This window comes from Schistocerca nitens, chromosome 1 (genome assembly GCF_023898315.1).
Source record: "Schistocerca nitens isolate TAMUIC-IGC-003100 chromosome 1, iqSchNite1.1, whole genome shotgun sequence".
Taxonomy (NCBI): Eukaryota; Metazoa; Arthropoda; class Insecta; order Orthoptera; family Acrididae; genus Schistocerca; species Schistocerca nitens.
The window spans coordinates 565940974-565966972 of NC_064614.1; the positions used below are offsets into that span (position 1 = coordinate 565940974).

The following is a 25999-nucleotide window of genomic DNA, read 5'->3' on the forward strand; positions in this document are numbered from 1 at the left end:
CTGCCTTGGCACAAGAGCAACGAAATATAATTGTTTCTATGCAAGTATTTTCATCATTTAATACTATTACATTGAATATTATTTTTTTAAATAGCGTTTCCAATCTCACGAGATCCGAGCCGCTATTGTGTGTGCTCCGGAGCGCGAATGCTTTCCTGTTTGGAATGGTCTGCTTTATAGTAGGTGTAGAGCATTTCCTGTGATTTTAGAAGTCAAAAGTAGTTAAGTTGTCGCAGAAATGGCACTCCTACAATAACTATGTCATTACATACCGTAATTCTATGTACTACTGTCTATTACTATTAATAACTCATTCAAAAGTTAAATATATGCGGATAAGGAACTTGCGGATGCGGATTAGGACCTTGCGGATGCGGTGCGGATGCAGATTGCACTTTTCTTATCCGCGCAGACCTCTATCTATAGTCATACACATCTTGTATATGAATTACAACCCTAAACCTGTCGAGATATTACTCTGACCTTATTTCATGTATATTCAATATTCAGACAATTTTTAATATGTTAATTACCATCATGCATTTAGTTTTGCTGGAAACCATATTAAAAATAATGAGTAACTAAAAATGATACTACAGTAAATAGTAATAAGGAATTGTGACGGAGATAATCAGTCTTTTTGGAATTATTAACACACATCATTAGAAAACTTTGCCTCCAGACTTTCTAAAATTAATTCACTTGAGAGAGAATTGCAATCGAAGATCGAATACACCCAAATTTACTTTTTCTTTGTACCATTAGGCTTGTTAGATTTTTAAGTTGATTCTATACTTCTGCTGCCCTGATGTTTCTGGACCAAATGACACCCATCTTTAATTAGGGCCTAAGTCAGACAATGAGAATTTGCATAAATTATATTCATTTCAGAATTGCAACTGTACGAAAAAACAGTTCAGACTTTCATGTGCAACTAGTTATTATTCTCACAATTACAAAATATAATTCTCAACAATCCAAAGAAACAAATGAATGGAACCACCACACACATTCAGGTAAGATATGGCGTAACTTTTTGCTATTTAAGCGTATCTTTCCCTTGCTCTTGTGTTTGCAAACACTTAACCTGTAGCCACTAGCACCGTAATTTACATAATTTTTGTTTAGATCGTAAGCTGCACTCTCAGTATTTCTATTACTTTAGCCTTCAGCATTATCTTACTGCAGTTTGCAAAATTTTCATTGCTGAAACTTTTGTTTCTCCTTTCGACAATGACTTCAATGTTCTTTTGTAAAGCCTCATTTTTTCCTTAAACTTTTTCGCACTTCCAGCACCATGAAGTAAAAGTTTTGTGCCTGAAATATCTTCCATTTTGTCAATTACATACTGAAATAGCGAGACATTAATCAGTCACCATCAAAATCAGCACAGCTGGCAATTTATTTCATTATGAGAAAATATTCTTTAAGAGACTCTTGCCGTTTCTTCTTTCATCAAAACGGAAGGAAGGGTACCAAGGTGGAAGGGTACACGGGCATACACCACAATGGGCGACCAACCCTGCATGATATTCATTTCTGTGAAGTTTTGAAAAAATGGCAGGTCAAAACTAATAATGGGGACAATATAACCGTTAATGGAAGGTGAAGATAGTACTGGGAGTGAAACTAAAATCAAGACCAAAATCATGAACAAGTCCAAGCAGAGTCTGAATCGAAAGAACCATGTGACAAAGTCGGAGGAGGGGTAACAGAGATTGCAGCACAGGAAGAGAAAGCAGTGCTGCAGAGGCTAGAGGTCCGTGGTAGCCAAGCACGTACTCACCAAAGGGTGGTGAGCCACCTGAGGGGCTCCTACTGCTTGCCAATAGCTTAAAAATTAAGGGCAAAGTTGACCATTTCCCTAAAAATGCCGAAAATGGAAAGAGTCTTCTGTAAACACTTTTAAAACATTTTCATTAGAAAGACCATGTTCTAAGCCACCAAAAAAATATATCTGTTTTGCAATGCAAGCATATAAGGCCCCACAAATTAATGACACTGTGGAAGTGCATTGAAAATGGACCTATCTTCCACTGGAACTCAAATTTGATATCTTTTACTATGTTCTACAATTATTTAGTACGCTCTTGATGACTAGGAAGTGATACTAAAATTGTAGCATTTACATATAATATATCACAGCTGTGAATTCCGCATGGTGTCTGTTCTTCCGGACATGTCCAAAAGAACACACACCACACATTCATATAAATAACAGCTGCATCACACACTGTTTTAAATAGTCTGCAGGGTTTACACCACTATCACAGTGTGTGAATTTTGGTGAAGTTCACAGCAGCCCTCCTGAGATTTTTGGATTAATGCTGTAGAGAATTATTATTAAATATTTTCATTGTGTAATGCTATTGATGTGCTAGTTTAATTCTGGTTTAATGTGTAGCATACTTTTTGTTAGCTTAGTTTGCAGTTAATGTGGAACATCAGCACACACATGAAACATTGTATCCATGTGTTGGTATAGTCCATGCTGGCTTCAACACTGCTGCTTCCTTCTAAAGTGAGAAAACCAGCACTCCCATCACCAAAGGGGCCATGGCCGATAGCTGTGGAACAGCAGTCATGGGTGAGTTTCGTTACCACATGTTCCCAAACCTGGTAAGAGTGTGTGTACACAGAATCCAAGCTGATGATATATTTCTGTAAACTGCTAGTTGTCGTGTTCTTCACAACACACACCTGCATTTGAAGTGGTATTTTGTGAATGACTGAGTGAATCTCCCATCTTGCACTGAAGATGGTGACTGGCGAATTGATATCAGGGTTGCCACAACTTTCCCCAGGTGGAATTCCCTGATTTCCATTTAAGTTTTAGCATTTTTACCTGATAAATTTTGAGATCTCAAGGATAAGTTACGACAATCCACCTTTACAGCTACAGTAGAAGAAACAATAGTGTAAACAAGGAAATATCTAAAACAACTTGCAAGCAGACTGTGTTTCCTAATGTGAGCAAAAATCTTAAGTATTAACATCATCATCTGTAACGAACGGTTTTTAGATGGAGAAAGCAAGCCAAATGGTATGTGTGTTTCATCAAGACCACTGATGATATTTTATATCAATAAAATGAAACATTTGGTGACAAAAATACGCCTGTTTTGGAGCCGCAAGACAGATTTAAAATACCTTCCTGCAAAGAAAGTAGGCCTCCTGAAAGAAGTGTTAAAGACGGGGAAGAATTGTGTAAACCAGCACTGTAGGTGATTGCCAATTGAAGGTTGGTTCTACTATATTCATCATTGCCAGTTACTACCCACTATGTTATATCTATTATTTTACAAGTATTGTTTTAATAGAGGGAAACATTCCACGTAGGAAAAATATATCTAAAAACAAAGATGATGTGACTTACCAAATGAAAGTGCTGGCAGGTCGACAGACACACAAACAAACACAAACATACACACAAAATTCAAGCTTTCGCAACAAACTGTTGCCTCATCAGGAAAGAGGGAAGGAGAGGGAAAGACTAAAGGATGTGGGTTTTAAGGGAGAGGGTAAGAAGTCATTCCAATCCTGGGAGCGGAAAGACTTACCTTAGGGGGAAAAAAGGACGGGTATACACTCGCGCGCACACACACACACACACACACACACACACACACACACACATCCATCCACACATATACAGACACAAGCAGACATATTTAAAGACAAAGAGTTTGGGCAGAGATGTGTCTTCCCGTTATCCACCAGGCCTCAATCTCCACTAATTTCAAGTTGCCGCCACTCATACCTCACCTGTCATTCAACAACATCTTTGCCTCTGCACTTCTGCCTCGACTGACATCTCTGCCCAAACTCTTTGTCTTTAAATATGTCTGCTTGTGTCTGTATATGTGTGGATGGATATGTGTGTGTGTGCGCGCGCGCGATTGTATACCCGTCCTTTTTTCCCCCTAAGGTAAGTCTTTCCGCTCCCGGGATTGGAATGACTCCTTTACCCTCTCCCTTAAAACCCACATCCTTTCGTCTTTCCCTCTCCTTCCCTCTTTCCTGATGAGGCAACAGTTTGTTGCGAAAGCTTGAATTTTGTGTGTATGTTTGTGTTTGTTTGTGTGTCTGTCGACCTGCCAGCACTTTCATTTGGTAAGTCACATCATCTTTGTTTTTAGATTTTACAAGTATTGTATGATTTTTCTTTCAAAAAATATGTGAGAATACTGAAACTTCCTGGCAGATTAAAACTGTGTGCCCGACCGAGACTCGAACTCGGGACCTTTGCCTTTCGCGGGCAAGTGCTCTACCAACTGAGCTACCGTAGCACGACTCACGCCCGGCCCTCACAGCTTCACTTCTGCCAGTATCTCGTCTCCTACCTTCCAAACTTTACAGAAGCTCTCCTGCGAACCTTGCAGAACTAGCACTCCTGAAAGAAAGGATATTGCGGAGACATGGCTTAGCCACAGCCTGGGGGATGTTTCCAGAATGAGATTTTCACTCTGCAGCGGAGTGTGCGCTGATATGAAACTTCCTGGCAGATTACTCTGCCAGGAAGTTTCATATCAGCGCACACTCCGCTGCAGAGTGAAAATCTCATTCTGGAAACATCCCCCAGGCTGTGGCTAAGCCATGTCTCCGCAATATCCTTTCTTTCAGGAGTGCTAGTTCTGCAAGGTTCGCAGGAGAGCTTCTGTAAAGTTTGGAAGGTAGGAGACGAGATACTGGCAGAAGTGAAGCTGTGAGGGCCGGGCGTGAGTCGTGCTACGGTAGCTCAGTTGGTAGAGCACTTGCCCGCGAAAGGCAAAGGTCCCGAGTTCGAGTCTCAGTCGGGCACACAGTTTTAATCTGCCAGGAAGTTTCATATCAGCGCACACTCCGCTGCAGAGTGAAAATCTCATTATGTGAGAATACTGCTCACAAGCTGCCAGCAACTGACAATTTTCTTCTTCTTATCACCCACACATTCTAATATATGAACTACTTTTGAAGTGCCAAAATGTATTAGAACATATGAAATTTCTATAAAACAATATGCAATGTACTTGTGGTGAGACAGTCACAATTCCTGAAATGCATCAGAAACAGCCTCTGGCCTGCTGAGCAGCACCACAGTCCTGGCCTGCAGGCAGATTGGTGAGGCTAGATCCGATGGGCAGGGCCAACACATTAGTGGGAACCGAAGAGCTTCAGACTGGCTGGCCTGATACATTAGAGATATCCTTAGAAACAGTCTGCAGTTTTGGCTTGTTATGGAAATGCACTCATGTGGCCAGTTATTCACAAGTCACAGACAGCATGTTGATAAAATGAGGCCACTGTGACCAACCCATGCAACAGGTAACTTGTACAAATACTCTGACAATCAATAATGAGGACAGGTAGCAACTCATTGTAAAGACGATCGCTGAGCCACAGACAGGCACGTAGGAAATACAATCACACTCTCACAACTAAATTTTCACCCATAGCCTTTGTTAGAAAACAAGAGCAAACACACATTCACACGATCACTCAGACACAATTCATGCACACATGGAGCCATCTCCAGCCACTGCATCTACAGTCTCTGAGAATCAGACCCAAACAAACCACTCATCATGTCTCCTTGCCTCTCATTGGCAGGTTGCTAGGCTAGCAGTAAGAAGTGGTGGCAGTACTGACTGCAAGCTGATGGGAGTGTGAGGAAGGGGAGAAGCAGTAGTAGTGAGGGAATAGGGAAGCGGCACACGGGCTCAGCTCACCCAGCCAGCAATGATGTGTAACACCTCAGTAAACAAAACATTTCATCTACAGAGACAAAAACAAACTTTTTATAACGTTTTCTTCAAATTTCCCTGACATTTTTGAAATTCCCTGATTTCCAGAACCTATGGTAACCCTGGATACGCAATAATAATAATAATTTCTGGCTAAAGAAGTTTACCTCAACACATTCACATCTAACTAAATTATTTAACAGTTACATTGCAGACCCATACACATTCCCTGATACACTTACACATGTAATAACTTATCTGAAACCTAAAGATCAAGCAGACACAGCAAACCCAGCAAAATATCGCCCCATAACATGCCTACCAACAATATACAAAATATTTACTTCAGTCATTACACAGAAATTAATGACACATACAACACAGAACAAAATTATAAATGAAGAACAAAGAGGGTGCTGCAAAAGAGCACGAGGATGTAAAGAGCAACTGATAACAGATGCAGAGGTGACATATCAAGCTAATACTAAACAAAGGCTGCTACACTACGCATGCATTGATTGCCAAAAAGCTTTTGCTAGTGTACCCCACTCATGGTTACTACAAATACTGGAAATACACAAAGTAGATCCTAAATTGATACAGTTCCTGAACATAGTAATGAAAAATTGGAAAACCACACTTAATATCCAAACAAATTCAAATAATATAACATCACAGCCAATACAGATTAAGCGTGGAATATACCAAGGAGACTCATTAAGTCCTTTCTGGTTCTGCCTTGCTCTGAACCCACTATCCAACATGCTAAATAATACAAATTATGGATATAATATTACTGTAACATACCAACACAAAATCACACATTCGCTATACATGGGCTATACATGGATGATCTAAAACTACTGGCAGCAACAAATCAACAACTCAAGCAATTACTAAAGATAACAGAAGTATTCAGCAATGATATAAATATGGCTTTTGGAACAGACAAATTTAAGAAAAATAGCATAGTCAAGGGAAAACACACTAAACAGGAAGATTACATATTGGGTAACCACAGCAACTGCATAGAAGCGATGGAAAAAACAGATGCCTATATATATCTAGGAAACAGACAAAACATAGGAATAGATAATACAAATAGTAAAGAAGAACTAAAAGAAAAATATAGACAAAGACTAACAAAAATACTGAAAACAGAACTGACAGCAAGAAACAAGACAAAAGCTATAAATACTTATGCTATACCAATACTGACCTACTCATTTGGAGTAGTGAAATGGAGTAACACAGACCTAGAAGCACTCAATACACTTACACGATCACAATGCCACAAATATAGAATACATCACATACATTCAGCAACAGAAAGATTCACATTAAGCAGAAAGGAAGGAGGAAGGTGATTTATCGATATAAAAAACCCTACATTATGGACAGGTAGACAATTTAAGAAAATTCTTTCTAGAACGAGCAGAAACTAGCAAAATACACAAAGCAATCACTCATATAAATACATCGGCTACACCATTACAATTCCATAACCACTTCTACAATCCTTTAGATCACATAACATCAACAGATACGAAGAAAGTAAATTGGAAAAAGAAAACACTACATGGAAAGCACCCGTATCATCTAACACAGCCACACATCGATCAAGACGCATCCAACACATGGCTAAGAAAAGGCAATATATACAGTGAGGTGGAAGGATTCATGATTGCAATACAGGATCTAACAATAAACACCAGATATTACAGCAAGCATATTATTAAAGATCCCAATACCACAACAGATAAATGCAGACTTTGCAAACAACAAATAGAAACAGTAGATCACATCACAAGCGAACATACAATACTAGCAAATACAGAATACCCCAGAAGACATGACAATGTAGCAAAAATAATACATCAACAGCTTGCCTTACAACATAAACTTATAAAACAACACGTTCCCACATACAAGTATGCACCACAAAATGTACTGGAGAGTGATGAATACAAATTATACTGGAACAGAACCATTATAACAGATAAAACACCACCACATAACAAACCTGACATCATGCTCACCAATAAAAAGAAATGAACACTACTAATCAAAATAACCATACCCAATACAACAAATATACAGAAAAAAAACAGAAAAAAATGAGAAATACATCCAACTGGCTGAGCAAAGTCAAGGACATGTGGCATCAGGATGACGTTGACATTATACCAATTACACTGTCAACTACAGGAGTCATACCACAAAATATCCACCAGTACATCAACGCAATACAGCTACATCCAACCGTATATATACAACTACAGAAATCTGTAATTATTGATACATGTTCAATTACCCGAAAGTTCCTAAATGCAATGTAACAGATATATTGTACATTTAAAAGGAAATCACACTTGATCAAGGTCCACGTCACTTTCTATTTTTAACCAGACATAACGTCTGAGAAAGGAAAGAAATAATAATAACAACAACAACGATTTCAAACTTATGTGACCAATGCTGGAGTTTTATGTGACCAATGCTTGGTTTGCAATGGCCTTGCCGCAGTGGTAACACCACTGAAGTAAAGTACTGTCAAGCTGGGCTAGCATTAGGATGGGTGCCAAATAGATGTGAGCGAAATAGACGAGCTACTTGATTGAGAAGCAGTGGCTCCAGCCTTGTAAACTGACATACGGCCAGAAGAGCGGTGTGTCCTCTGTATCCGCATGCAGTTACACCTGTGAGCTGAGGATTACAGGCGGCTGGTCAGTACAGCTGGGCCTTCATGGCCTGTCGGGCAGAGTTTCTAGTTTCAACGCTAGAGTTTCCCTAGCTTGCAGTTTCTGTAAATGTAAGAGGCCACAGCTAGAAGAGTTCTGTTTTAGGATCTTATGTTTGTTTCCTTCAAGCTACTTAATTTTTTTTTACAGGTTCATCACTCTGCTGTAGAATCGTGAGGAAAACTTTACTGCCAGCCAGATGTCACTCATGGGATTGTTTGGAAAGAAATTTTGATACAAGAGAACCCAAAAAATTATCAAGTTTCAAATGTGATTACCTCAAATTATAAGGATCACAAAAAAGAGAAAATTATTCTTTTTATTGGATTCCTTATGCCATTTAAATTATTATTATTATTTTTTTTTTACAAAAAGAATTTTTAGAGCTGAATGCTGTTAAGATATCTAAAAACAAAAATACTGCTTACGAGCAGTTTTTTCAGCTTTAGTTCATTTACCAGTAACCAGAACTTTGGATATCTTCTACAGATAGTACTAAAGAAATGTACAACATAATAAAATATATCAGATTTAATTTGAGTACAATCAGAATATAGGCTCATTTTCAGTGCACCTCCAACTTGTTCTTTTTCTAAAGCCTTATACTCTCACATTGCAACACCAAATATATATTTTTAGATGGTTTAGAACATGGTCTTTCTAATGAAAACTGTTTAAAAGTGTTTGAAGAAGACTGTTTTTGAAGAAACTGGCTGAAAACAGGCGTTTCTGGTACTTTTAGAAAAACCGTCAGCTCCACTCTCAGATTGGAAACTACTGGAAAGCAGTAGGAGAATGTGCAAATTTTGAAGTGTACCCCACAATTACCATTGGAAACAGAAAAAGCAAAACTTCACATTTTTGTTGAGCATTAAATTTGCTGGTCGGTTTACTGTTATTATTCATACGCAAACAGCTTCAGAAAAATTTATTATTTTGCTTACGTGAGCACAAAAAAGTTATACAAGATGGCCTAGCTTGTATCTGTTTTTTGTAGCGAAGTGTGTTGGGACCTTTGCTGTTCATGATGTATATTAATGACCTTGTAAACCTCAGACTTTTGCAGATGATCCAGTTATCTGTAATGAAGTACAGTCTAAAAGTAGCTGCATTCAATCTGATCTTGTTAAGATTTTGAAGTGGTGCAAAGATTGGCAACTTGCTTTAAATGTTCGAAAATGTAAAACACTGCAGTTCACAGAACAAAGAAACACGGTATCGCATGACTGTATCATCAATGAGTCACTGTTGGAATAGGCCAACTCATACAAATAGCTGGGTACAACACTCCGTAATGATATAAAATGGAATTATTACAGACTCAGTCATGAGCAAAGCAGGCGGTAGACTTCAGTTTATTGGTAAAATACTGGGGAAGTGCAACCAATCTACGAATGAGACTGCTTACAAAGCATTTGTGTGTCCAGTTCCAGAACACTGCTCAAGTGTGCAGGACCAGTACCAAATAGCAGTAAAGAGGGATACTGAATGTACACAGAGATAGTCACATGTTTGTTTGATCCACGTGAGACTGTCACAGAAACACTGAAGGGTCTGTACTGGTAGACTCTTTAAGATCAACTTGAGCTATCCTGAAAAAGTCTGTTAACAAAGTTCCAAGAATCAGCTTTAAATGACAACTCTACGAATATACTATAGCCCCCTATGTACCACTCACATAGGTACCACGAGGACAAGATTAGAAAAATTACAGGACGCACAAAGGCATTCAAACACTCATTATTCCCACACTCCGTATGTGAATGTAACGGAAGAAACCTTAATAACTGGTAAAATGGAATGCAGCCTCTGCCATGCACTTCACAATGGTTTGCAAAGTTTATATGTAGAATGAACGTGAAAGGCAGTCAAATCTATCTAAAGCTTGTTATTTGTGGATTTACCACATGATAAGTTTCCAGCAATATGATAATCTCCCACCGATAGAGAGCATACTAGAAATTGGAGAAAGGCAACCTTTCAAGCACATAAAGGAACATAAGATCATGTGACGGATGGTGATGACAAAGATATATTTATTTCAGCTGCACAAATAAGATACTGTCCACCTGCACAAAGATATCACTAGATAAACAGAACAACAGCCCATATGGTTCAAATGGCTCTGAGCACTATGGGACTCAACTGCTGTGGTTATCAGTCCCCTAGAACTTAGAACTACTTAAACCTAACTAACCTAAGGGCATCACACACATCCATGCCCGAGGCAGGATTCGAACCTGCGACCGTAGCAGTCCCACGGTTCCGGACTGCGCGCCTAGAACCGCGAGACCACCGCGGCCGGCAACAGCCCATACTAAGTAACAATCCCACTCTTGTTTGCTGTTGATTCACACTTAATAACAAGGGGAAAGGTTCCCCATAATTAAGTCTGAGTTTCTGGGAATATCTTTTTGTACATGATCAAACTTTATATACGGGGTAGCCGAATGAAACCTAGTCAGATGGAAAAAAGTAAGTAAACTTTATTATTACAAAAGTAATCGCCGTAACTTATCCCACAAGCTGCTAAGTCTGTTTCAACTATGTGGAGAAATTTAGCTGGGAAGCTCTTACACCTCTACCCATGCAATTTCCATAATTTTGGAGTTCTGAAGAAAAAGACATTCATGACAGTTTATTTGCTTTGGAAGAGGCGGCACATAGTTGGGTACAATTATGGCTCCATAGGCTATCACAAACATTTTTCGATGAAGGCACTGTCCATCTTGCCACACAGTGAGATATATTTACCGACAAGTAGAGAGATTGATTTGGAAATAATTAACAGTTTACTAACTTTTTCCGTCTGTCTCATCTGACTGCCCTTATACTTCATTATACAACAATCTGGTTCAAATTTAATTTTGTAAACCCATTTACTGCTAACATTCTGATGACACAGAGGTAATTCCAGTAAGTCCCACGTAGGATTTAGTGCCAATGAGGTAATTTCATCTTTCATTGTCTCTCGACACCATCACCTTCTTGAAAGACTGTGGTTCATTAACAACTGCTGCACAAGTCACATAATTTTGGAAGTGAACCAAAGGGTGAAGATCTATAGATCAACTCCTTACTGATTAAGAGGCCTCTGAAAACAGGGAAACTGGTTCCTGATTAGTGACTGGGTACACTCCCTCGCATCTTCAAACCTAAATTTATCAAAAATAGTAGAGTTAGGACAGCACTATTTGGCCATTTCACTATTAAAATATCTTTACTATTAAGACATTCATGTACAAAATATCACTAGATTCTGAAATGGTGACCTTACGAAGCACCAAAATATCTGAATGTACACAGAAAGACCGTAATGCATTTAACTTAAGTGATGCAATACTTTCAGCATGGACAGCTGATTTATCTTTTACCTGGACAGAAACTTTGAACTTCCTTTGTAGTTTAAATGTTGAAAACCATTTCCTGTGAAGTCAGGTTTTGATATTGCACTATAAGCAAGCTAAACATCACAATTAGTGGCCAAAATGTTTCAAATTCACACACACACACACACACACACACACACACACACACACACACACACACACAGCCTGGTGGTTAGTTTGGCTTTCTCTTGATAACCTGAACAGTGCTGTTTTCAGTTCAGCAATACAATGACCTTTCTTATGACAATAATAGCACCCAACATGCTTCTTGTTCAAAGAATTTTTAGCTTCAATTGCTTTATGAACAGTGATTTCTTCTCTTTTGTGAATAACCTTGACAGCAGCAAATGCAGTTGCCATTTCTTCTGTCTACAACAAACATTGCTCTTCTCTCAGTAATGTTGCTGTTAATTATCAGAAGTCTGTCTGCTTTCATCACAAGAGTCCAAAACAGTAACAAAAGAACCACAGTTAGCTGAAAGTCCACCAAAAACTTTGGCAATCCTATCTATGTCTCCCACTGGTTCACCAACTTCTGCAAGAGACTGTCCCAATGTTTCAGCTTTACTAGTGTGTTGCACAATAATAATACAGTGCGGCACTTTAACGAACTGTTGTTTCAATGTAATTTCATTTATTGCCGATCACTGTTCATGAATTATCCTCAGATGATTCCAAATGTCATTTTTCATAACAAAAAATTTAACAGTTTGCAGCTGGTCAAATTCCGTGCCAGATAAAATAAAAAGCATTGCTTTGACATCAAGCTCATCCCCAAAGTTCCATGCAATTTGCCTTATTTTACATCCATAAAAAACAAAGCAATTTCTCAGCACGAAAGATAACTTCCATTTGATATTTCCAGGACTGGAAACTACCTCTGCCAAATTTTTGAATACTGAGAAACTGTGTTCCATCCATCTTATATCTTTTCATTTTCCAATGTTATTTGATTCACTTCAGAGACTTGACTGATGCAGAAAAAGTCACCCCAGTTAATCATGTTTCAGTGGGTTCATAACCAACATGAAAATGTACACAAATGGAAGACAGACTGTCAGAGGCAGCAAAAGACAAAAGACACTACTGAAGTTGTCCACCTGCACACAGACGTTGCACACACAAGCCATACCATGTAAAAACACATACAAAAATTGCAATATGTGATTGGTTATGGTAGAGGCATGAAGCAGCCGTGCCAACATTTCATTAACTGTTACGGCTCTTCTTTTACTGTATGGATTATAGCTAACTGTATCCTAAAAAGATACTGGAAGAATCTACTACTACTACTACTACTACTACCACCACCACCACCACCACCACCACCACCACCACCAACACACTTATAAAAAAAAATTGAGTGTTGTTATGACAAATTAGACTTCAATTAACATAGTACAAGCAATTGCCTTGTGCAGCCTTTTTCCTTCCTCATTCCCACATAAAGCCATTTGAAACTACTCCCATGTAGTTTTATTTCAATTGGCTTTTCTTACTTAGGGCCATCATCACACACATAATGAGGATTAATGGCATCTTAATTAAATTCTTGTGTATTTCACTCTAACTCAAAAAAGGATTATTCCAAAAGCTAACAAGTTTTCTTTCATTTTGCCTGTGCCTATCAACTCTACCGTTCTAAATTTAACAACTGGTCTCCTTTACTCAAAAAGTATTTATATTCTAAAAGAACTTTCCTACAACATTAATTCAGTTCTTAGTACGCCCAATACAGTAGAAGCTCAACATACGCGGATATGGGTATAATGTGGTATGAAATAAGATCCCCCCAAAATAGAATACCATTTATGAATGATTTTTGCATTTTCAATACATTTTATAAACTTGAAAAAATTTATTACAGTCTGCTTGTAGCCGTTCTGCTGTATAATTTACTGCTGCAAAACCTCCAAGCTCTCTAGACAATAACCAAAACCAGAAGGATGTAAGTAAACTCTGTTTTGTTCCCCTTAACAGATCAGGATTGTTGCTGGACAGAAGGTTTGAATACACGTCTCACGGTTAACACTGATACAGTCAACAAAGTGACTATGCAACAATGCTTGGCATTAATCAAAATGAGCAGAACCTTCAGGTGGATTATAAATTATTCATTCATTGTCTAGATTTCTGAGTGCTTGTTACACTCTCACAGAAATGGAAAGTATATTCTGTGAGTGATAACTAAAAATTATTGGTAGTGTGAAAAGTGGTGAAACTAAAGAAAGTTTATCAGCCTAGTGTGGTGTGCCTGAAGGAACAATCTGGTGAAGGATGAAGATGAGAATAAACTTAGTTTTGTGAACACAATTGCAAGTGATGTCGGAATGGACAGAGAAAGGACGAAACTAGGAAAAGACAGTGAACTTTATGAATGCCTTTATAGATGATTTTTAATAAAGAGAAGTGAAGGTGTCACTTTCCAGGCCAGTTAATAATGTCATAGCTGAAAATTGTCACTTTGATTTACATGGCGAACAAAGATTTTATAGCTTCCGACATTTGGTTTTCATTATGGAAATTGAATACGCCAAACGACCATTGACATAGAAGCAATGTCTTGCATCAGTGAATCTGCTTCAGTTTCGGGAAATTTTACACTAAGTACTGGTAGAAGAAAATTTAAATGACTGTCAGGTGTATAATTGTGATGATGTGCCACTTATCACCAGTTGCTTCCAAATGGGAGTTTTCAGGGGGAGGGGGAGGAAGCAGGAAGTCCAACGGGTTTGAAAATGAACAAACATAGAATAACCCTCCTCTTTGGCACGAATAAATCTGGCGGGCATAAGCTGAAAGCTCTTTGTATAGGTAAAGATACAAGTGCAAGATGTTTCCTGCGTGTAAACAGGTCATCACAATTCACTTACAGGCAGTCAAGTAATGTTTGGATGAAGGGACATTTTCACCAGTTGGTTTCAAGGAGAGTTTGTTCCGTCAGTGAGGAAGCAATGGCAGTTTCATAAGCTAAGAGAAGCAACTCTACTAATCCTTGGATCACTATCTGGCTCATCCACCTTCTGAGGCATTGAAATCAGAAGATGGAAAAAGAAAAACACGGTTTAATGCCAAAGAAACATGATGGCATTAACCCAGCTGCTAGATCAGGACATCATATGAGCATTTAAGGCTCATTACTGCCATGAACTGCTGACTTCAACAGTAATCAGAGGAAGAAATGGGGACATTCTTAAGTGTGTTACATATTCAGTAGGGCCGCTGTGGCAACACACATTTCCAGCCACTATTCAGAGTTGCTGAAAGAAGTGTTCCATTGAAGAAAATGCAACGAATACACACTGTAGTGACATGGATTTCAACAGCAGTGACATCCAGTCTGCATGTGATGTTCTACAGTGACATTACAATGCTGTTTGAAACAGAGTAGTGAAGCAGTGAAGGATGAGGATGATTCAACTTAAGAAGAAAGTATAGATGTTGATATCACTACACATGGAAATATTGAACAATATAAAGAAATTGATTACATGGATGGAGTGAAGAAGTGAACCAAACCAAATTGAGTTGTTGTGCTTGAGCTTAAAACAGCATGCACTGAAGACACTGCATGAATTGACCAACCACAGAAGGCAAACTTCTTTAAAGCAGTACTTGTGTGTGTGTAGGGGGGGGGGGGGGGGGCGCATTTCTGGGCACTCAGTGGCGACTTTAAAAGCAACAAATGTGGCTGAAACTGCAAAACTCTTCCACGCTCATGCACTCTACCTTATACACTCTAAAGCAATGGAGGAAGAGTGAAAGATGCTATACATACGATTAAAACAGAAGTAAAATGACAATGGAGATAATAGAAAGGCAGAAGCAAATGTGACTGGCTGGCCACTGACAAAAAAACTTGGGTGAGCCAGTCACCCTGTTAAAACACTAAAACAGTCTCCCTAAAATCGTGGAAAAACTGTACAATCCACAAAACTTTAAAACTTGAAGCCCATTACTTCGAACATTACACAGAGCAGATCCATTTGCAAATCAGCGGCCTGCTGGTTGGGTCTTCTCGCCGGAGTAATGAAGCAGTAAAATAATGACACACTGTAGCTTGAAAGCAGTGTTGTAAATTTTAATACTATATCTGATAGTTTACTGTAATACACTTAAACTCCTGTAATTGTCTGTTATGCATTTGAGTGAAATTTGTGTAGCTGAACCCTATGTGGTAAGTTTCTGAATTTTTTTTACTTCTGCTGTTCTTCAGATTTAAGTACAGCATAGTACCATCTATATAATATTGGATTATGTGCGCTTCGTAACTTTCCATGTGTAGTTTATTACTGCATAGCTCACACTCCATATACCCCAAGTACACTGTGTGACATGGGAGTAAAGCATGTCCAACCACAACCACATTATAATGGGCTTCTACTGTACTTCAGCTGTTTTTGAAGGAATATTACTGACTTTCCAGTTTATCACTAACATCTTTGTTCTCTTGGATAATTTACAGTCTTTAATTTTATTACTCATTAGCCCTTTCTTTATCCTACGTGAAATTTAAAATTTTTTTAAGGCTTAAAGGCTGTTTTACAAAGTAATGCCTTTGGATTTTAGTAGTATGAAGGATAAATGACAAAATTATTACATCAAATTACAGCTTAAATCTAGAGCTTTACCATGACGTCAGTTTCAATTTTCTAGCAGAATAGTTTTGAAGCTATGGATATTTTTGCTTCAAGATGCTCTCAGGTCGAGCCACTTTCATATCTCGAAATGTGGAAAAAAGTGGTGTAGGCAGAGTGCAAGTATGACATTTTCTATTATTTGTTTGCTGCATAGGTACTTACAATTAAAAAAGTAACAAATCTGAATTACTCGACATTGTGGGGTCCAAACCTATGGATGATTTGATAAACTGATCCTAATGGCCAACTGAAAAATTTATCACTCTTAAAGTGTCATATGGCAATTTCACATCTGTTCATTGTCATTTTCTGGACCTTACTGACTTTCATTGACAGTGAAGTGTCAGTGGTCACACTATGCATCCACAACATGTAACTGTCTACAAGGTGTGTGTGTGTGCGCACCAAGCAATTGTGTTTAGAATTATTAGAACCTGCAGGTAGGTAGGAAACTAAACCTTCTACCAACTAAGGTAGCATGAATAGGGTAATTGCGATTAACAACAAGACTGCTGTGTATATAGAATGCACATTTGATGAAAATATTACAAATGCAAACAAAGAAAACCTGTGAAAGAGTTGCCATTACCAAAAGCTTGTAATCCACAAAAATGAAGAGGGGTTGCTATGTGTTTTGAGGATTAAAACTTTGACTGGAGACTCACACTAACATGCAATGTAGGCTAGTTTAAGCTTGCTTTCCTATGTTATCAGTACAATTTGTTTACATGTGGATCATGCCAGAGGAGGTGTAAGAGTCCAACTCTTCTTAAAAACTGAAGGGGCTCTTAACTTTTATGTTATACTGTCAATGTTGTTTTGAATGAGTCAACCACACTCAAGGAAACCATGCTAGTGCAACTGGCTGACCAAGAATGACAATTTCAACAACACATGGTAAAAAATGTTTAACTCTAAAATTCCAGCATCAATATAATAAGGCAAAACTGGGCAAGAAAAGAGGAAGGTGTTTGCCATAGGAGGTGCCATTCTAATATTTGGCAGGAACTATTTGGAAGAACTTCAAGGAATTTAATCAGTATAACATAATTATGTCAGACTTACAATTCTTCATATACGATTAGGGACAAACGAGAAATCAATTCGTGTGATCAGAATATTGAGGCAGGTACTAAATAAATTTGTTGGTTGTTTCAAAAAATGTGAGATCTCAGTAGTATGAAAGAAACACACTGCCTGATCATCATCCTACAAGTTAATGCTACACAATGTAATACTGTACTACAGTATACAGGTCACTACCACTAGGTAAATGGGAAATTTTCTCTAAACATTTTAACACATTATACTGTGGAACAAGTAGAATGGATTATTGGGTGACAATTCTAACAAATTGCTTACATAAATCTCACAGAGAAAGTGTTCTACAGATGTTACTAGCATTTAGTATCAGTCGTATAAGTTCACTACTGAAGTAGACAAAGATAGTATTACACTGACAAATTGTGCATTCATAAGAGGAAAAGTTGATTGAACTCATGTCTATCATTTGGTAAGTGAATTGCCAAGTCATGGTGCACAGTTAGTTACTCTACAATTAGCTGTATATACGGTCCAGAAAAAATTGAGAGAGATTAATTATCTAACGTAGAAACATTCCATGCAAAGCTTAAAAAATATTGACTGGAGTGAGGTCTACACACACACACACACACACACACACACACACACACACACACACACACACACACACAGTATCATATTGGTATTGCATGATCTTCCAACTGAAAAATGGGAAATCTACAAAACAATCATGATACCATGATACAAAGTGCTCTACTAAAAAAAGACTGACAACTTGCCACTTCATGTTAAGTGGTGGTGATGATAAAACTTTTCAAATGCTGGTGAGAAAATTGGGCAAAATAGTTAAAAAGAGAGAAAAATGGTGGGCTGAAGAAGCAATACTGTGAAAATTTCTCAAATACCTCTATCTACCATAAGGAAAATCACCATGAAGCTCAAAAGTACAAGTCTGTATTTATTGTGCTTATAGTATGTAATGTGGCTTAGTTACAAATGTAAAATATAATTAATGTGAGTTGTTTCCCCAGATGGATTCAAATTGTCATTGTTAGACTTCTAAAAGAAATGTTACTATGTATCAATAATTAACTGCCAGCCTCACTTCTTACTTTGCTTTCCGAAATGTTCGAGAAGACCACGTACTTTCATATTGTGAATTCACAACAATGTGGTACTTTTAATCAGACTGGAGTTCAAAATGGATATCCTACAGAGGGAGCTCTTTTACATTCACCAAGTACAAATTTTTTTTAAATTGCAACACATGCCATGAAATGTTTCACAATATTCTGAATAAAAAAAAACTTTTATGGAATGTATGGTTCAATGTATGCCTGGTTTAGTTCTTAGGCAGGACACAGTAAACTAAAATAGTCAAGTAACATATTTAGACAATGCATCGTTGAATCGTGGGTCCATTAGTCTTCTTGCTATATTATAATGGTTAAAATTTTGGTAATTTCCAAGAATGATTGCCCATAGAAGTCGCGGTGTCCAAACGATACATATGGAACGTGCAATTGTAAATCGGATCATGCGAGTCCGGTGGCCGGTGTTATGATCAATTATTTGTGATTGTCTTTATCTGTTTTCCATCGTTGCCTTAGTTGCTCTAAGTTACATACCTCCGCGAATAATGACAAAAAGGGAATTGTTCCCATAGCGTACACATCACATGGACTTTCACGTGACAACAACGAGTAAGGTAAGTCATCTCCGTTGTCATTACAAGTATTTTTGTAACGGTCTTCTTTTGTCATTGCTGTAGTGACCATCGCAAACATACTCATAACGCCCACCACCAGAGTTGTGTGATCAATTTAGGCTCACATGTTCGGTATTTATCGTTTGGACATCGCGACTCCGATAGGCAATCATTCTTGGAAATTACCAAAATTTTATTTGAATCTGGAGGCAGAATCGACTTTTCTGCATTATACTGTCTGACCAGGCAAAATAGTGTTTTTGTTTAAGTTATTAGGTGATCTCTCATAAAATGGACTATTTAAAGGGAAGGGGATGGACCTCTACCACAATATAGCCCAGCATTTGCCAAAGACAACTAAGCAATCTATCACAAAACTCATCAAGATGGCTGGAAAAATCTTTGCAGCCCAATCTTCCAAAATGAAACTACAGCTCAAAAGACTGACATCACAAAAAAACTTCTGTTTGTTTTGAGGCAAGTAGAAATTTATCACTGTAAGACATTAATACAGAACTGTCATTTAACTTCTATTGTTTTAAGTAACAAAACAAAGTACTGGGATTTACAGTTAACACTTCTGAAATAATGTATTTTCTCTAGCCATTTCATTATGAACCATCTACAGGCCTTTTCTAACATTTTCTACCTGAACACAATGATATTTCAATTAAGTGTCCAAATGCCAATATGAATCTAGGTAGGCCTAGTGGGTAGCAACTGTAGAAAATGCTATTACGTGATAAAAACATTGCTCACACCTGGTAAAACTTTGTTTTAGTTGACTGTGCACCACCAGATTCCTAGCTTACAGCCACATCTCCAGGTACAACAATAATTATTAGATTAATCATCAAAGGTGAAAAATATTCTTAGACTGGGTTAACCTGTGATGGATTAATGTCACAATTTTTGTTGCACCTGAAGCTGCAGCTGTAAGCCATTAACTTGTTAGTGTGGCCCAACCAAATGTTATGAGCTGTAAGCCATGTTTTCATTCACCAGGACTTTCAGCAGCTGCTGATGCCCTGCATATAAACTTGTTTGTGAAATGGTATTACACTGTTACACGAATGAAAAATGTAAATATAATTATACTGTAACGCTATGCGGTAACAAAATGATATTGCTCACTTATCAAGCCTGCGGCACTGGAAATGTATAGATGACAAGAGCAGCAATACTCCAGTGTTGTTTGTCTCCTGTCTCCATAATTGCATACAGTGTCTTTCAGCATTTTCATAGTCGCCTGCTTGGTACTCCCGATGCGCCAATTCCAGCAAGCCTTGAAAATTAAGGGCAAAATCGTAAGTTACCAACGTCCAGTGCAACTTCATCAATGTCTGATTATTCAAAGAAATAAGATCACAACATAATTTCAGATTTGGTCAAACTTTGAAGTAAAGAAAAATAAAATTTAACTAACACGACCGAGTTTTGGTAAAACATGAGTGCGAGAGTTAACTAACCATCGACACAATTAGGACTACTTAGCTACAAAAACTAAAAAACAGAATCTCGCAATGGTACTATTTTCATCACGGAAAAACATCAAAGCAAATACATAAACTTGGATATCACTCAATGCAATGAAACTAATATGTCCGACATTATAATTCTGTAACTTGGCATTTATCAAAACTACTGAAAATGTCCACAATAACCTAAAACAATATATCCACAAAAAAGGCGTACCATTCGTTTTAAGTACTAATCTTCCTCCAATCAAGAACATTAACAATACTTACTGACAGTCGAGAGCTGCTGTATATCATTCATTTTGAGAATGACATTGGCCCCGGTAATTTGCTGATGCTGGGCTTGCTGCTGCACTTGCTGTGCCTGCATCGAAGCCGCCCACGACTCCAGTTTGAACAGGTATAAATTAATATCTATACACTAATCAGCTGAACCTACAGCAATTACATGTAATTTTTAACAATCCAACCCATTCCACGTTGCCTACCAGCAATCAAGATGGATGCACTTTTTTGGATGATTGGTGACTAAAATAGACAGATGGCGTGCTATAGCGTTCGAGTACATCCTTGATTCCGATTGGCTAAGGAAACAAATGCAGCAGCCGGCGCTGCAAATACGATAAAATGATATATAAAGCTATTGGTTTTTAATGTAAACTCAGATAAATGCAAACAAAGTGGACTTTGGATCCACCACTTCCAATCGATGCCTCAAATATGTTAATACAGAGAAAAGTTCTTCAGCAAGTCTAGTTTATTATGAATGCCGAGTAACTTCACGAAGTACAAAATCCGCCGGATAGATAGCGCGCAGGGTACATCACAGTAGCGTGTTCTAATCCGCGTAGTATGAAAATTATATATGCGTTTCACTGATCAATGCAATGATATTTTAAGGCCTCTCGCCATAGTGTATACTTAGTAATTCATTTGAAGTGTCATTATGTAATATTTTGGCAAAGCAAGATAATTTTAATAAAAATTCTGTCTATTGGCTCTAAAGGGAATTTTAAAATGGGATTTAAGATCTTTCTGCTACGAACAGAGATGTACAGCGTTTATGAACACACTATGAAGGTTTCTTAAATCGAGTATATTTGTTACGACACAAGGTGAATGTCAAAGTTGCATAGTGATATATCTTAATGGAATGAAGATCTGAAATGTGAGCACAAATACTAGGCCTCCCTTTTATCATTCGAAACATCGAGACGAAATTATCTGCTACAGCTCTGACCTCCCGTTAATCATCTTGTTACGCCTAAAACGTGCAAATTTTAACTACACAGAGTCCAGGTTTAGCGGTGATTAATGAAACAAAAGTTGAATTCATATTCGTTTAACGAGCCTGAAGTAGGCGCTAAAGCTTACCACTCCGCATCAAACAAACAAAAATTATTTCGTGTTCCGATCGCCGTATTACTATGACCGTCGGAACGCAGCTTTCGTTCTTTATACGTGATTTCCAAAAAGTCAAGCAAAGAGGCAGCTTTGTTGACAGCTGTTTTAGACCTTTCAGAAATCTTTCAAATCAGTATCGCAACGAAATCTCCTAAAGAAAACGTACTCAGTGATACCGGCTCAGGGTGACCTTAGCGACGGATCTGAGCACTTGCCCACATGCAGACAGCGTGTTATAGATGACAGTAATTTCGGGTGCAGCCTATGGAAGATGATACGACCTTTATAGTGTGTGTTGTAAGTTAATGATGTCGTGGACTGTCTTGGCTGCAGTAACACGTTTCTCGCAAAACACGCAACTATCTACAAGATGTTCAACACGAAAGATTTTGGAAACATCCTATCAGCTCTTGACAAAACGTCACTAGTGTAATGACTGGTAATTAGTCCTTAATGCTTACAATATTAAGATTCTTTTTCACTTGGTCATCGCCATACAGCCATTCATCACATCTGAATAGCATCATTATAATGACTGTTCTGCTGTGAATTAGTTAATTGTCATTAACAAAAAAATGAAGGTATGAACAAATAATTGAAACATGTGACGCTAATAGAAAACTACACACAAATAGGCATATCATATTTTTTTGGGTTCAGCCCAGGAGATTCACCGTTTTCTTTTACTTTTTGGCGCAATATATTTTTAAAAGTCTTAACAGTTTACTGAAGTATTTATTTATTAAGTTGCAATTTTTCACTAGACATGACTTTCTTTCAGAAATAGTTTGTTTGTTTTCATTATGTCATTAAATACACAAGGAGGAAGTTCTGAATCAATACTGATATTTCAAACATTCGTATTCCTATTGCAGGTTAACATGAAAAAAACATTTTCTTTTAGCCATTGCTAAACGATGAGGCAAAAAACGAATAGAGATAAAATGATCAAAAACGTGTAGATGAGTTGTTCTATACACGAAAGCAACATATACACGTTAACCCTATTGCGTTGCCAAATGACTAAGTGAAAAGTTGTGGCGGAACCGACAACCACACTTCCCCATATACGTCACCCTGCGCATTCGTACAACCCCAGACAAAATTATAAAGCCAGGAGTGTCCGGCTATTCACGCTCAAAGTAACTGTATCATTAATAAAATAAAGTCACACAACATCATGCAAAATATCATATTAATATATTTACCTCGCGCCTACTATTGTGACTGAATATCACGTTTAAGAGTAGACCATCCTTTTGGGTTGACAACGACTACAGTAAAGGGACATCTACCTTGACCCAAGACTCGGATAAAAGAATATTCAACTTGAACAAGACAACTTCTCAGCCAAGATCGCATTTGTAAAACCTCTATTTACGAAGATCGGTTTCGGCAAAGAGAGTCGCCATCATTTCATCTCGATAAAGGTTAATGCAAGTGTCCCGTTAAGCTTTAGTGAGATCAGATGATGGTAACTCTGTTTACGGAAACCGGTCAATGTAAATAAAGGTTTTACATATGCGATCTTGGCTGATAAGTTGTCTTTCTTGAAACTGAATATTTATAGATTGCCCCTTTCACTCAGTATGAGCAAGTCAACTAAAACGTTATTGTTGTGTTCTGAATCTGGCGCACGCGAATAATTAGATGGTTGCTTAAATCACATAATGGGGATTACCTCAATCGTATTCGGAGTTCGTGTACTGGAATTTGTAGTGATTTAAGCGAATGTGACGAAACGTTTGCTTCTATTCGAAATAGTAAACCATGAAAATGATACTACTTTGTACTGCAGTCAGCAGAATATAGGCTACAGTTGCGCACTTCACAGAACACGAAAATTCAACAGACTTTGGCTACACGACTGACGGTTTATAGTTCTCATGGAAATAAGAATGCGTGAGGATCTGAAGTAGAACTAACACATGGGCACATTATAAAGCAAATGGCAGGTTTTAATTGATTGGCATCATACTAGATAGTGTCGGAAGTTCCATGCGGCTTTTCGCGGATGATGCTGTAGTATACAGAGTTGCAGCATTAGAAAATTGTAGCGAAATGCAGGAAGATCTGCAGCGGATAGGCACTTGGTGCAGGGAGTGGCAACTGATCCTTTACATTGACAAATGTAACGTATTGCGAATACATAGAAAGACGGATCCTTAATTGTATGATTATATGATAGCGGAACAAACACTAGTAGCTGTTACTTCTGTAAAATATCTGGGAGTATGCGTGCGGAACGATTTGAAGTGGAATGTTCATATAAAATTAATTGTTGGTAAGGCGGGTTCCAGGTTGAGATTCGGTGGGAGAGTCCTTAGAAAATGTAGTCCATCAACAAAGGAGGTGGCTCACAAAACACTCGTTCGACCTATACTTGTGTATTGCTCATCAGTGTGGGATCCGTACCAGGTCGGGTTGACGGAGGAGGTAGAGAAGATCCAAAGAAGAGCGGCGCGTTTCGTAACAGGGTTATTTGGTAAGCGTGATTGCGTTACGGAGATGTTTAGCAAACTCCAGTGGCAGATTCTGCAAGAGAGGCGCTCTGCATCGCGGTGTAGCTTGCTGTCCAGGTTTCGAGAGGGTGCATTTCTGGATGAGGTATCGAATATATTGCTTCCCCCTACTTATACCTCCCGAGGAGATCACGAATGTAAAATGAGAGAGATTCGAGCGCGCACGGAGGCTTTCCGGCAGCCGTTCTTCCCGCGAACCATACGCGACTGGAACCGGAAAGGGAGGTAATGACAGTGGCACGTAAAGTGCCCTCCGCCACACACCGTTGGGTGGCTTGCGGAGTATAAATGTAGATGTAGATACTGGGAGACGACGGTTTATCTTCGAGAGAAATTATTTAGATTATTTGTCCGGCATTTATGAATATTGAGTACGCGTTTACGTGTAGAATGTATAAGACTTTAATTTATATTATCTATGTCAGATTGGACCAACTGAGCCATTTGAAGTGTATATATGAGCAGAGGCGGGAATACGATTTCTTGTAGGGGGGAAGGGGCGCTAGATCTGGGGGTATGGAGTATTCTTAATACACTATATGACAGGCGTTCTCAAACAAATTCCATAGCGCCCCTACTCCCCTTCTGAAACATATATTATTCCCCCTCCCCCTATTTTCTGTTCTTCCTCAACACTTCTCATACTTGGCATAAAAGTGACCCACGATATCTATTTTTTTGTGTCCAATTATTGCAACTATCAATATAACAAAAACAACAATAATAATAGAGTGTCCGTCGAGCATATGAGAGTTCAACATTTTTTAAAAAAATTTCATACACGTGTATTGGCCGGCCGAAGTGGCCGTGCGGTTAAAGGCGCTGCAGTCTGGAACCGCAAGACCGCTACGGTCGCAGGTTCGGATCCTGCCTCGGGCATGGATGTTTGTTATGTCCTTAGGTTAGTTAGGTTTAACTAGCTCTAAGTTCTAGGGGACTAATGACCTCAGCAGTTGAGTCCCATAGTGCTCAGAGCCATTTGAACCATTTGAACACGTGTATTATTCAAAGGGAGTGAACGCTAACAATCACAGCTAGTTTATGAAGAACTACGGCTGGATGTGAAATTACTGGAACTGAGCAAATGTATATATTTCATTACTTTGTTTTACAAATTAGTTAGTTATTTAAAGTATAGCTGTTTCTGTTTATGTTGCGTGTAATTCATTTAGAATGTTTTCATATTTGAAAGATCACGATGTACAGATGAAGATAGAACAAACGTCAACATTTAAATGCCAATTTAGGAACTATCGTATTCAATCTCATCATCCAAAAACAAAATAAACGAGAGTAAAGAGGCATATGGTTCAAAATTCAGAAAATTTCTGACATTTGCACACATATTGT

General features: G+C 38.2%; 1 protein-coding gene across 2 annotated transcripts in view; it reads right to left on the reverse strand.

Moving 5' to 3' along the window:
* Nucleotides 1-21331, reverse strand: part of LOC126254760 (UDP-N-acetylglucosamine--peptide N-acetylglucosaminyltransferase 110 kDa subunit) — a 156917-nt gene extending 135586 nt beyond the window's left edge. The window contains exons 1-3 of one of the 2 annotated variants that reach the window (XM_049955338.1): nucleotides 21212-21331; nucleotides 20994-21108; nucleotides 20380-20530 (exon numbers count right to left, since the gene is read on the reverse strand). In XM_049955338.1, coding sequence (XP_049811295.1) covers nucleotides 20380-20530; nucleotides 20994-21093 — 251 coding nt within the window. In that variant the 5' untranslated portion in view covers nucleotides 21094-21108; nucleotides 21212-21331. Of the gene's footprint in view, nucleotides 1-20379; nucleotides 20531-20993 lie in introns of both variants that reach the window. The other variant, XM_049955336.1, reaches the window with a different exon arrangement.
* Between the last annotated feature and the right edge of the window lie 4668 nt (nucleotides 21332-25999).